Here is a 13437-nt window from a genome sequence, read left to right as displayed (position 1 = left end):
GTTCACAAGAGCACCTACGGCACTTCAAAAGGATCCCACTTTTTGTCTTGTACCAAGAGTAAGGACTTGGCAAGCACATGAGGCGATAACAAAGAACCGGGCAACATGGTTGAAGTACCCACGATTGCCAGCTCCAAAAAAGGGACCGACCACAGAAGAATACATGGTGAAAACCCTAACGGGAGCCATGTCATTCTTCAAATGTCTACCTGATCTATCATGTGCGATGCTTTATAAAATCTGTCGAATGCTGCTCACCTGCATCGAAGTTTTTCATGAGGCAGAGCAAGCAGGCGCCTCGTGGATGTCATTCCTCGCGGGTAATAAAGGTTTAAGGTATTATCTCAGTGGTCAACCTCCGAAGAAGTCCTCTATGGCTTCTACGCTCGATGCATGTTCTTACCATCACATAATATGTTGGCATTTGAGGAAGCATTCTACACAGGGTTCTTCACTTGGCGAACAAAGATTTTTGGGCCAGTGATCAGCAACCTGACTTCGAGCTTTGTAGGCTACTCCACTGGTGAGCTTAAAAATAGAGTCACCATGCAGTTTTTGCAGGTGCCAGATAAAGAGAGAAAAATCAGATACGAAAAGGCTCTGCATGCACTTAAAGACCGCCTCGCCAGCCATCAACCCGAAAACTATTTCAGTCCATAAAGCTGTGTCAAGGGACGACATAGGCGAGGAGGGGGGGAATGTTAGCAACAAGCTAACTTTGATACCATTTTTCGGAGCTCTCATTGTAAAAATACTTATTATTTTGATAAATCGAAAATATTATAACTCTTATTTTTCGGATAACTTTGTAATTGATGAGCCGAGGCTACAAGACCAGATTGTATCAACCTCTCAGTACCCATCTTTAGTTAGAGCTCCCAAATTATTAGTTTTGACCACCAAAACCCTTGGCTAAGGTATAAAAGTCAATTTTTGTAAGTTAATTTCAAGTTTTGTATAATGAAATACACAGCATGAGCTAACAACGCTCACTTCTCTCCTTCTCGCGCTTCCTACTCCCTCCCCGGTTGTCACATTGCAGTCGCGTTTGTTGCATTGCAACCGCAGGTAAGAGCTCTACGCGTTGACGTAAACACTTCACGGTATTTCGTAGCTTTTGGCGTCGATGACCCACGGCCTAATTTCATCATAAGTAGAAATTTACACTTCAAAATAAAAAACTAAGCATAGGCGGGGTATTGGGGCATCATTGCTAAGCATTTAGGTGCATTTTGGGTAGAAAACGACTAGGTCAAAAATCCACTGCTGTTAATAATCGCGATTTTTGTACTTGACTTAAAGTGGGATTTGAGACCATAAGCATGTGTGCTTAGGTCTTATAAACATGTCCTAGAAGTTTTGTTACGTTTGGATGTCATTTAATGCTGTAACGGATGTGATTTGTTTGCCGATGAGCAATTGGCTTTTGATGATTTCAGTTACTTGAGTGTAGCTTGAGTTAGATACTAGTTGTTTGTTGTTTTTTGAGAGATTGACAACCTCTTGTAGCCTCTATGCACTAGTCGAGTCAGCTTCGTCCCATGGATTGACAATTTGATCGTGGTTCTCGCTAAATCTGCAATAAGATAGGAGTGACGTTAGACACTCGTCCCACAATTGTGAGCATATTCAGCAAGGCTGTGGGGAGCACAGTGGCCCTCTAGTGATTAATTAGACACTCAATTGGGAGGAGGACCCTTCAAGTAGAAGGATGTATTTGGTTGGGGGGGGGGGGGGGGGGGGGGGGGGAGAGGCCTCGTGACTAATTGACACCCCACTTGTCAGGTGGGATCAATGGTCTCAAAGAGGGGTTGCAGGCGGAATTCGATGCACACTGTCCGATTTGGGATCAAACCACAAGTGAACTACAAGTGATCCCATTTAAAAGTGAACTGCAAGTAAACTCCATGTGAACACAAAGTGTATTTGCAAATCTCAAAGTGAACATTAAGTGAACGCGTGAATACATTGTAAGCCTGTGTCTTCTCATGTGAACATCAAGTGATTGTACGGACCTCCAAGTGAACTCCATGTAATCCAAATGTGATCACAAAGTGAACTCCTCCCACCATTTTTTTTGGTATCACTCTTAGTTCACGCCACCATTTCAACAAACGCGCGATAGCTTAATGGAAGCGCCTTGTGAGTGGAACGTGCTGGGTTCGAGACTCAAGGTCAAAACTGGCTGCCCATTATGTTTTTTCCATCGTCTAATCGGACGGTCCATATCGCTTGATGATTTTGCACCTTTGTTCCCACCTCAAATAGTCACGAGGGGAGGGGAGGGGACGCGGGGTGGGGTGGGGTGGGCGCTCTAATCCGTGAGCTCCATAAAACATCCTAGCTTAATTTGTTGACTTTGCTGGTGGGGGGGGGGGGGGGGGGGGAGGCGGGGCGGGGCGGGAGGAAAGTTGTTGACTTTGCCAAGAGCCTTGCAAAGGACCAAGGTCAAAAAATGAATATCTGTGAAACGTCAATCCTTGCTTATTTTCCGACGGGATTCTCCACACTGCCGGTTCGCGCCGCATTTGTGCAGCATCGTTCCTCATGAAGCTTGTTTCCCTACTGCTCGCCATCTTCAAGAAGCAGCGAAAGCTGCTGCGAGCACATCAGCAAAGGAGACAAAGCAGAAAGGCTTTCTTCTTCTCTTCAGCAGCAAGCCTGAGCCAACACATAGCTTCCCAAGAAGAGCTTTTTATTTGCTTTTGTGGCAGGCTCTGCGACGCTAGCCTGCGTGAAAATGTTGGACAAAGAGATAGAGGCCCTTGGCCTCTTGGCCTACAAGCGTGGCCTCTTCTACGAAAGCAAAAAAGATTCTCTCAGGCAAGACATTGAAAGGCTTCGCAACTTTTTAGAGGCGATGGCAAAGGATCGAGTGTTGATGCAAAAGCAAGCAAAAGCAGAGCACATTTTATGTAAGAAGAAGCTTGTTAAAACAGAAATTGAGTTGCAAGACACTCAGAATCGCATGCGGGCAATGGAGACCGAGGCTGCCTGTTTGTTGGAGAGCAAGCATACGGAGATGGAGAGGCTACAAAAGGAGAGAGACGATGCCTTGGCTAAGATTGAGAGCCTTTGTGCAGAGTCTTGCTTTTTGAGAGGCTACGGTAACCATCTCGAGCGTAAGGTGTGTGCATTGGTGATCAAGCTCCATGAGTACCATCAACAACTACAAAGGAAAGCTGAAGAAGTGGTTCAAACACGTGGGCGTTCGGTGGATGATTGGGAGTGGATTCGGCAAAGTATGGCAAATTTTGAGAACAATCTGTTGGAGTTTCAAAGTGCAAATGCCCAGGTTAGATGGTTAATTCAAGTCCATTCAAGTGAGTGAAATAATTACGTGATATGGGCTGAAAGGAAATATGTTCATCATTTCAAGACCGTTATGCTTATAAACATAAAGTTCTAAAGGTTTGCATGGTTACCTTGGGTGCAAAGTTAATGAGATAACACATGGTGTAAGTTTTTAAATGAGGATGATCTTTTGCGCTCCCCTCAAGGGTGAGTATCAAGAGTGGTATCAACCAACAATGCTTGTTGAAAACCTCCTTTAGATGACATGCGGATATAGGTATCAAGACGTGACTTCTGGCTGAACACTATAGTGCCTTATCCCATATGTTGAGTTCATCTTGAGTCCAGTGGTGGTCGGGTATCTCCAAGAGCAGATGAGGGAGGAGGCCTGGTTTGTGGCTGTGCCTACTATATGCAAGGTAGATTTCCCTCCACGGGGCCTGTTGAACCATGCATGTGCCCGCTTGGTAGGCTGCCTAGAGCCGAAACCGGGTTTTTTGCTTACTTTGGGATTGGCAGAGTCTTAGTCTCTATGCATCTTGTGCCACGTGGCATTTCATTGATGATGGGGCATAAGTTGCTATGTGGCAACTTATGCCCATATGGCATAGTTTGGAAGGCGCCCCTGTTTTACTTTGTTGTGGGGTGTGGGTCTATGAGTCAGGCATGCGTTACGGGTATATGAGTTGGGCATGCACTTACTTGGTTTTCCTGTTGGCATTGATGTGTCTTATGAGCCGCAGTTTGAGCCAATTTTACAGTCTATCAAGAGGAAGCTTTGCCATTGGACTTCCTTGCATTTGTCTTTGGCTGGCAGAGCCCTTGTGGTAAATTAGGTCCTTCTTGTGATGGTGCGGTTCACTATATCCTGCCTGACTCTTTGCTCTGAAGTCCTGGCATGTCTGCGCCGCCTTGTGCGCAACTTTCTATGGAGTGGTTTAGATGGGTCCGCTGATATACGGCTATGAGTTCGTTGGGACACAATTATCTTGCCTAGGGAGGGGATTATTGATCTAGAGATGCAGAGCAAGGCATTGCTTGCCAAGCTCATGGTACACGGGTTGTTTCATGGGGCTAAGCCTTGCAAACCCTTTTTACACCATGCTTTGTCAGGTGTCTCTCCTCGTTTTGGGTCCATGGATAGTGATGGCGCTTGGCACTCGACCATTTGTTTCATTTTGTACAGATGCACCTTTGGGTATGTCACATTTGTCACCATTTATGTGCTGCTTGGTGAGGATTTGGATGGATCTACGTCTTGCTTTGATTCGACACACACCTTGTCGTTTGGAGGAGGTAGAGAGATAACCACTTTTTTAGAATGCATGTCACGGGTTCAAAGGGGCGACAACTAGGAGAGAGAACGTACATGGATCGGGCTAGATGGGAGGCAACATCCTTATGTTATTGGTTGGAGGCTTCCTGGATTGGTGCAAAGGTGGACTTCGATCTTGTTGAGTGGCAGTGGCCTTCTGCAGAGGCTGATGGGGCACCTCTTTCGTTTTTTGAGTACATTGTATCCCTTGGGAGAAGGTCATCTTGAGGACACGAAGCCTAGCTCACCGTTCATGTCAGTTCAGAGGATCTCTCCAGCCTTTCAGTGACAATTTTGGTCATGCATTTGGAGCATCAGGATCAGCCACCATAAATGCTATGTGGATGATTGTCACGTGCGCACTTCACTTGCGCTACGTGGACATGCTTCTGCTACAGTCTAGCATGAGTCATTAGCTTAGGACCTAGCCTGGCCTTGTACCTATTTAACCAGCCCTTGGTGCACCAGTAGAAGCCAGAGGAGCAATGAAGGTGCCTCTCAAGAACCAAGCAGTACCAAGCACTTGGAATGACATCATCTCCAACGTTTTCCAAGATCAGCCATGATGGCATCAGCGTTTTCAGCCAGCAGCAGCGTTTTGCTTTGCCCTCAGCACCCCGCAACAAATCCACCGCGGACAACCATAGCCTCCCCGTGGTCGCAGTCCTCGCAGTGTCTACACCAGCGTTTTTAGTTTTCAGCCCTCAGAACAGCTTCAGTTTTCAGCCATCGTCATCCACGAGAACAGCCTATCAGCCCGTAGCGTAGCCGCATTAGCAGATTTCCCCGCAGTACCTCAGTACTCGTAGTATCCCAATACTCGTAGTACCCTTTAGTATTTCAGTAGTACCTAGCATCAGTTGTCACAAACTGCTAACGTGGTGTCAGGCCACTGAAGAACGGAGCCACCGTGCAGATCCTGGCTGAGGGGCCTAAACCCTAAGAAGCAGAAGGAGTTGAAGTTCCCACCAACTTATGGGACCTCGTCCGATGGGGCCCAAGTGACATAAAGGCATTAAATTAAAGCAAGGCCACACACACGCGGAGAGACTGATGATGTGGCAACTGTACGGAATTCTTGATTTTGCACTGATTGTTGATGTGGTAGCCTGTACGTATTTCCGCGTTTTACACTGACAGCCTGTACGGATTTCCGCGTTTTACGTTGACAGCCTGTACGGATTTCTGTGATCTGCGCTGGCTGATTTTCAGCGCCAGCTTTTGGGCCAGTTGCTTTTGAGTTTGAATACTTTTCATGTAAACTGCTTTTGGGCCTAGGGCCTTTAAATAGAGGCTAGGGCTCATTCTCTGGCATGCTTCGGGACGAAGGTGTAGAGGATGGAGTACCGACTACTCAGTTGTTGAAATATAAAGAAATACCGAAAGGGACGCCAAGGTTTGGGCCCAATACTCTCTGGGGTGGAATTCCGTCACTCCGTGTTGCGCGTGCTCTCTCTTTCAGTTTCAGTTGTTATTGAAGTGCTAAAACTCTGTTCTTTTCTATTGGCACGTGGTGCCCGTCTTGTGACAGTGGTATTGGAGCATCAGGCATGTGCTTTTTTGAAAGCATACCGGTCCTACAAAAGAACACCGTCGCTTCCAAAGTCTATTGGAATCTTATTTGAAGTATCTTCTGGTCCCGACCTCGGACCTATTAGCCACTCCACCCTTACTTCATCGCGCATCGGGTTGCATCGGGCGCACTCCCGTCTTCACCGCTCATGTCTTACAGGGCATAAGCCATAAAGATCACTTGCAAGAGAAGGATCCAAGATCTGTTTTGAGTTGCTGTTTTTCTCAGAGGAAGTGCCATACAGTGGTGGAAGTCTATAGCACACTCCAAGGACTTGGCAAGCTTTCAAGAAAATTTTTGCCCGTAGTTATATGGTTTCTGACATCTTTCTTCGGAGTGCAACTTCTGGCAGAGTGGGGTATCCTGAATGCGTGCCATGGAAACCGTAGCAGATTATAACTTGAAATTTCTCGACATCTCTCAGTTGGTGTCTCTTTTCGAGCTAAAAACCTTGGGAGATCCAGCGTGATTGCAAGGTCTTGGGACTACCATCACCGCCACAGGAATATTGCTTGTTAAGGCTTGTTTCGACTATTCAAGAGTTTGTGGATCATGTTGCGGTCGGCTATGACCTTATGGAAGGAACCTAACCCTAATTCTTGGTTCAACTTTCAATATGGAAAGTCAGTCGATGTTTCAAGCTTGACTGATGTTGAGATTGCTTTTTAAGTTTGAGTTCTGTTTGGAACTTGTTTGGTGATTTTGTTTGGAACTTGTTTGAAATGAATGGTATCTATTTTGAACCTGTCTTGGTGTCGATTTGAAATGTTTGACTCTGGTTTTAATGCTGGTTTCAATGATTGGTGATTTTATTCTGGCTGGAGTAGTAAGAAATGCTTTTTTGGTATTGTGGAACCTCGGAACGACGCAGGTGGGATGTCTAGGGAGCGTTCAGAACGACACAGATGGGATGTCTGGGGAACATTTGGTTGTATGCTTGAAAAATATTATTGTTGTTACTTCCGACCCGGACTTGGATGGTTATGCAGGAGGAGTATTAAGAAGTCTGAGCAGTGGTTACTCTTAGCACCTTCAAACGATGCAGGCTTCGGTCTGGGGGGCGTTTGGTTGTAAAAGGCATCTATATCTCCCGGCCCGGACCTTTTTAGGTTATGCGGGAGGAGTGATGAGGGAGTCGTTGAATATCTCCCGGCTCGGACCTTGTTAGGTTATGCGGGAGGAGTGTTCATCGGCGACTTTATGTTTCTATGTCTTGTAACATGCATATATGAGCATTTGTGTTGCATTGTGATGTGCAAACCACTGAATATTCCTAATTGGATGAGATTGCTTGGGTATGTAATTTTAGTGCATCAAGAAACCCGTGGAAGATCAGTGCGGTCTGGGTGCGATGGCTAATTTTACTACGCCGAATTATCAAGAGTTCCGATTTGGACGAAAGGAGAAGCCAACTCCTTAACAAAAGAGTCGAAAGGAGAAGCCAACTCCTTAACGAAAAGAGCTAACTGATTGTCCCTCGGACTGCCCCTCGGAAATTTTTGAGCTAACTTGAGTTGTTTTGTAGATATGTTGTAATCGCGAATGATTACTTTCTTTCAAGAAGAGGTGATGCCACAACTGTTGACGTGTCAAGCCACTAAAGAACGGAGCCACTGTGCAGATTCCGGCTGAGGGGCCTAAACCCTAAGAAGCAGAAGGAGTTGAAGTTCCCACCAATTCATGGGACCCCCTCCGATGGGGCCCAAGTGACATAAAGGCATTAAAATAAAGCAAGGCCACACACACACGCGCGGAGAGATTGATGACGTGGCAACTATACGGAATTCCAGATTTTGCGCTGACTGTTGATGTGACAGCCTGCACGGATTCCAGTGTCTTACGCTGACAGCCTGTACGGATTTTTGTGATTTGCGCTGGCTGATTTTCAGCGCCCGCTACTTTTGAGTTCGAATACTTTTCATGTAAACTGCTTTTGGGCCTAGGGCCTAGGGCCTTCAAATATGAGGCTAGGGCTCATTCTCTGGCATGCTTCTGGACGAAGGTATAGAGGATGGAGTACTGGCTTGTACTTAGTTGTTGAAATATAAAGAAATACCGAAAGGGGCGCCAAGGTTTGGGGCCAATACTCTCTGAGGTGGAATTCCGCCACTCCATGTCGCGTGTGCTCTCTCTCTTTCAGTTTCAGTTATTATTGAAGTGCTAAAAGTTTGTTTAGTATGTTCTTTTCTATTGGCACGTGGTGCCCGCCTTGTGACATCAGTAGCATCAGTACCCATTAACATTAGCATCTCAGCATTTAGTCATTGTATCAACATTGTGCAAGAATAACGAAAGTACTTGCTTTGGCAACAGAGCAAGGGGGCCCTTGAGGTTTGGGACCCGACATTCGGTGTTGCTCTTCTCTCTCTCTCTCTCTCTCTCTCTCTCTCTCTCTCTCTCGTGTCACGACACATCCAACCCTATGTGTCCGTGGACAAGCTACAACACGACAAGGATTCAGTCAGTTTAGTCAGTCTAGATTTAGAAGTGATTTGGTACTTTTGTGAGTCTGTTCGCAGACCGTGCATGTTCAGACACTTAGTGTAGATGCATATCCTCTGGTTGCACACAGCATGATCATAAGCATTCCCATCAGAATCCATCAGAATCCTTTAGGGGAATTTTCCAGTGCATTTAGCCTATTTTACCTATTTTTGACATTTTTCACTTATTATTTTTAAGTGACTTTTGTTGGAAAGTAGGTAGGGCAAATTGAGTAAGTTTGTATATAAGCAAACCTAGACTAGTACTAAATGGCAGAAGAGGCAACAAGAGCCAAGCTTAGTAGGCAACTTCTCAACAAGACCCCTTGGTGGTTTTTCTCCCTCAAGCATCATTGCCCTAGTCTGCATCAGCCTTGGCGTTTTTCATCAAACAGAGGACCGCAGGACCCCCTTGCCCTAGCGTTTTGCATCAGCAACCATCGCCAGCAGAAGTCCCTGCACACCTAGCGTTTTCCAGATTGCACCCTAGCGTTTTGGAGATCCCAGCGTTTGCAGATCTCAGCCTTTACAGATTTCAGCATGCAGCGTTTTTCAGCCATGAAGAACCTGCAAGTTCAGCCCCTAAAGAGTAGCAGATTCAGTCCTTAAGAACCTCAGTTTTCAGCCCTAAACCTGCAGAATTTCAGCGACAAAGACCCACAGAAATAGCCCCCAAATTCAACGTTTTTGGACTAGCCGTAGATTTCAGCCCATAGCGTTTTTGGATAGCAGATACCAGATTGCAGATTTCAGCCCTTATGTCGGTCTCGTCATCCCCGTCGTCATCGCCAACATAGCCTAGACTTGCATTAGTCACATGCATTTAGTTTGTACCAGTTTGTGCAATCATAAGTAGACCACTCTTGCCGACAAGAGTGGGGCCTTTGGAGGAGGGTTTTCCAACGTCTCTTGTGTCGTATCTCTCTTCTCTCTCTATCTCTCAGTCTCATACTTTTGCACGCACAGTGTCCATTCACTTTGTTTGTGATCATAGCATTCTCTCATTAAGAACGGAAGGCTCTATCTTCCATAAGGACAAAAAGGAACCTTGAGCACAGTTCGGAGCACTCATCTTGAGCAAAGCGCAAACATTCAATTCGCTGCAACCAACATTGGTATCAAAGCTTTGGCAGTGTTTTGTATCACTCAAGGAAAGAACCACAAGAACCACACAATTTTTTTTTTGCTTGTTGAGGTCGCACGAACCCAAGTTCACTTGGGCGTGTCGATTGATAATCGTGTTGTCATGTGACACATCCAACCCTATGTGTTCGTGGACAAGCTACAACATAATCAGGGTTCGGTCAGTCCAGTCCTCTGGTTGCACACAACATGATCATCAGTATTCCCTCCAGAATTCATCAGATTCAGTCAGGGGAATTTTCCAGTGCATTTAGCCTATTTTCCCTATTTTTGGTATTTTTCACTTATTATTTTTAAGTGACTTTCCAACAAAAGTAGGTAGGGCAATTTTGCTAAGTTAATATATAAGCAAACCCAAGTTAGCACTTTTTGGCAGAAGAGGCAGCAAGAGCTTCTCACTCAACAGACACCTTCTCAGCAGGAACCTCCATCAGTACCCCCAGCGTTTTTGGTCTTCATTATCGTCCACCATCAGCCTTGCTTGATCGCCACAGACAATCAACTTAGCGTTTTGTTCTTCACCAACACCTAGCCCTGGCGTTTTTGCATATCCTCAGCACCCCCACAGCCCTGGCGTTTTCAGCCATCCCATGATCGCCAGCAAACCCAGAAACACCAACGTTTTTCACTAACGCTAGAAGGACAGACCAACGTTAGTGAAAAACACCAGCGTTTTTCACTAACGCTAGAAGGACAGATCAGCGTTTTTCATTTTCAGCCATTGTTGCTGCAGATGTTCAGCGTTTTCAGCATTCCACAACAGCAGCAGATTCAGCCCTAGTTGGTTGCAAAAGACCCCCACTTTCAGCCCACAAAAACGCAGCCAAAACAGTCATTTTCAGCCACCGAAAATAGTCCTAGATTTCAGCCTCTAGCGTTTTTGGACAGTAGTAGAAAGACCCCAGATTTCAGCCCTAAAGTCGTCGTCGTCATCGGCATAGTTCCAAGTTGCATCAGTCCATTGCATCCACATTGTACCACTTTGTGCAATCATAAGTAGACAACTCTCGCCGACGAGAGTGGGGCCTTCGGAGGAGGGTTTCATGTCTCTGGTGTCGTATCTCTCTTCTCTCTCTATCTCTCAGTCTCTTGCACGCACAGTGTCCATTCACTTTGTTTGTGATCATAGCATTCTCTCATTAAGAACGACAGGCTCTACCTTCCATAACAACAAAAGGAACCTTGAGCACAGTTCGGAGCACTCATCTTGAGCAAAGTGCAAACATTTGTTTCGCTGCACCTAACATTGGTATCAAAGCTTTGGCAGTGTTCTGTATCACTCAAGGAAAGAACCACAAGAACCACATAATTTTTTTTGCTTGTTGTGGTCGCACGAACCCAAGTTCACTTGGGCGTGTCGATTCCTAATCGTGTTTTTGAAGAGTGACAGGAATCCCAAGAAAGAAGGGCTTGTCCAGCCTCCCCTTGTGTCTCTTTTCACTCATTGAGAGCGGACCGTGCACTTAGCGGCCGGCCAATCGACATGAGGTGGGAAAAAGCAACCTTGGTGTGAGCGCAAGGCCACCAAGGGGTGTGCCTGCGGAAAAGAGTAGAACTCGGGTGAAGAGAAGATCCTTCTCAAACACGGTTTGCAAGCGCAAGAGAACCTCAAGAACCCAAGAACCTCAAGAATCTCAAGACCCTCAAGAACCCAAGTTCCTCGTGAACTTAAGGACCAAAGATTATAATGCATGGTCGTCACCCGAAGCGGAATGGATACTTCGCATACAGGTGATGAGCATGAGAGAGGCGACGAAGAATTTTTCCCACCAGGAGACTTTGTTGACCCTCCCCCTTCGCCATCTACGCCACCAAGTGTACCAAACCCTATGGAGGAAACGGTCAAGCAGATGATGGCCATGATGGATAGACAAGAAGCAAATCGCCTTGCTAAAGACCACGAGCAAGAAGCAAATCGCCTTGCTAAGGACCGCGAGCACGACGCACGCAAAGAACGAAAACAACAAAGAAAGGCGGACGAGGCGGCAAGAAGCGTGGCCTTGGAGGCTGAGCGTGCAGCGCAAAGATTGGCTCGGGAGACGAAGCGAGAGCTCAAAGAGTGGGTTTGGAGATCGAGCGTGAGGCTCAACGAGAACTACGCACTCAAGAATTGATTCGACAAGTACTTGCCTCGAAGACCGAACCACCCAAAGATCGTGGGAGTTTCTCAAGTGGTGCAAGCCACGATGCGGATTCCAACCATCCAGTCTCAGAGAAGTTGACTTTCAGTAAGTATGACGGTAAGATGGATGCTACGGTTATTCATTCTTTGTTGCATCAATTCAATGCTTATATTGCGACAACTAAGAAGACAGGAAATAGCAAAGTTTTGACAGCAGCTATGTACCTTGCCGGTGATGCCATCAATTGGTACCACGCATGGCAAGAGGCACAGCTAGTCGCGCACCTAGAGGAAGCCGACGGATTCACGCCCCTTTTCAATTGAGCTGATTTCCAAGATAAGCTCAAGGCGCGGTTTATGCCACCTCAGTACCTCTCACGATTGAAGGACGATTGGCGCGCTCTCAAGCAAAATGGTATGCCGGTTATATCTTTTTCTAATCGTGTTTTGCAGCTAGGTACCCAATTACGCAAGTCGGATGATGAACGCAAAGAGGCATTCCTTTTTGGGTTAGACGACTATATCAAGTTTGATATAGAAGTCTTCGATCCAATCGATCTCAACAAGGCGGTAGCGATTGCTCTCGCCCAAGAGATGAAGCATAACAAGGGAAAGCCTAAGGAGAACAAGACTTCCACAAGTACCTCACAGACTTCTCAGAACCCTCAGACCGGTAAGAAGGGTAAGAATGGTAACTCTTCTAACCAATCTTCCAACAGTCTCTCAAAAAAGAATTCTTCCAATGAATCTAAGGGTAAGGCTAACACAATTGCTAAACCTAAGCTTACTCCATATGAAAAGGTAGCACAAGGAATTGTAGGAGGATACATCACGTCAGAAGAGCAAAGCACTTATTTTAAAGAAGGTCGTTGTTTTCATTGTCACATTAAGGGTCACATAAAAAGAACATGTCCTAAGCTTGAATCGAATGAATCTAAAGAATCCACAGAACCCATTTTCTCTATCAATGCAATTAATGATAATATCATAGTTACAGGGGACGGGGGGGACGGGCCCTAGGGCCGAGGGACGGCCGTAACCGGGCCGGGAACAGAAGGGGACGCTGTGGGACGGACGGAATTCGGGCCGGACGGGCGGGTCGCAGGGGGGACGGACCGGGGACGGCCGGGGACGGACCGAACGACAGGGGTCGGACGGGGTCGGCCGGGAACGGCTGCTGTCAGGCCGAAAAAAGTGACCGTTTTTCAACTTTTTTGACCGTTTTTAACTTCTCTGTGCAGCCCCAACTGCCACATATTGGGGGGCCTTGGCCCTTGGGAGGCTATAAAAGGCTCCCTTGGGCCTCTTAGTACTCATAGTCTCATTCCACTTTGCAATTTCCCTCAAGCTCAAGCTACTCAATGCTTTCCTCTCTACTCAATGCTCATTGCTCAAGCCTCATAGCTTCATTGAGTCATTGCTCAAGCCTCAAGGCTCAAGCTTGAAGCATGACCATTGACTACTCTACACTCTAGTCTCCACTCTCAAGTCTCTCCCTCTTCTATCC

At 46.4% G+C, this 13437-nt stretch overlaps 1 protein-coding gene across 4 annotated transcripts in view; it reads left to right on the top strand.

The window, feature by feature from the left end:
- The first annotated feature begins 2401 nt into the window (after window positions 1-2401).
- The window catches only part of LOC147441864 (uncharacterized), an 89484-nt gene continuing 78448 nt past the window's right edge, over window positions 2402-13437 (top strand). For all 4 annotated transcript variants that reach the window (XM_086528257.1, XM_086528260.1, XM_086528261.1 and 1 more), the window contains exon 1: window positions 2402-3295. In XM_086528257.1, the coding sequence (XP_086384383.1) occupies window positions 2741-3295 (555 nt within the window). In that variant the 5' untranslated portion in view covers window positions 2402-2740. The remainder of the gene's footprint in view (window positions 3296-13437) is intronic.

Source organism: Adiantum capillus-veneris, chromosome 14, assembly GCF_014529385.1.
Source record: "Adiantum capillus-veneris isolate H3 chromosome 14, ASM1452938v2, whole genome shotgun sequence".
In the NCBI taxonomy this organism is placed as follows: domain Eukaryota; kingdom Viridiplantae; phylum Streptophyta; class Polypodiopsida; order Polypodiales; family Pteridaceae; genus Adiantum; species Adiantum capillus-veneris.
Note: the sequence above shows the minus strand (reverse complement) of the source record. Positions and strands in the feature narration are given on the sequence as shown.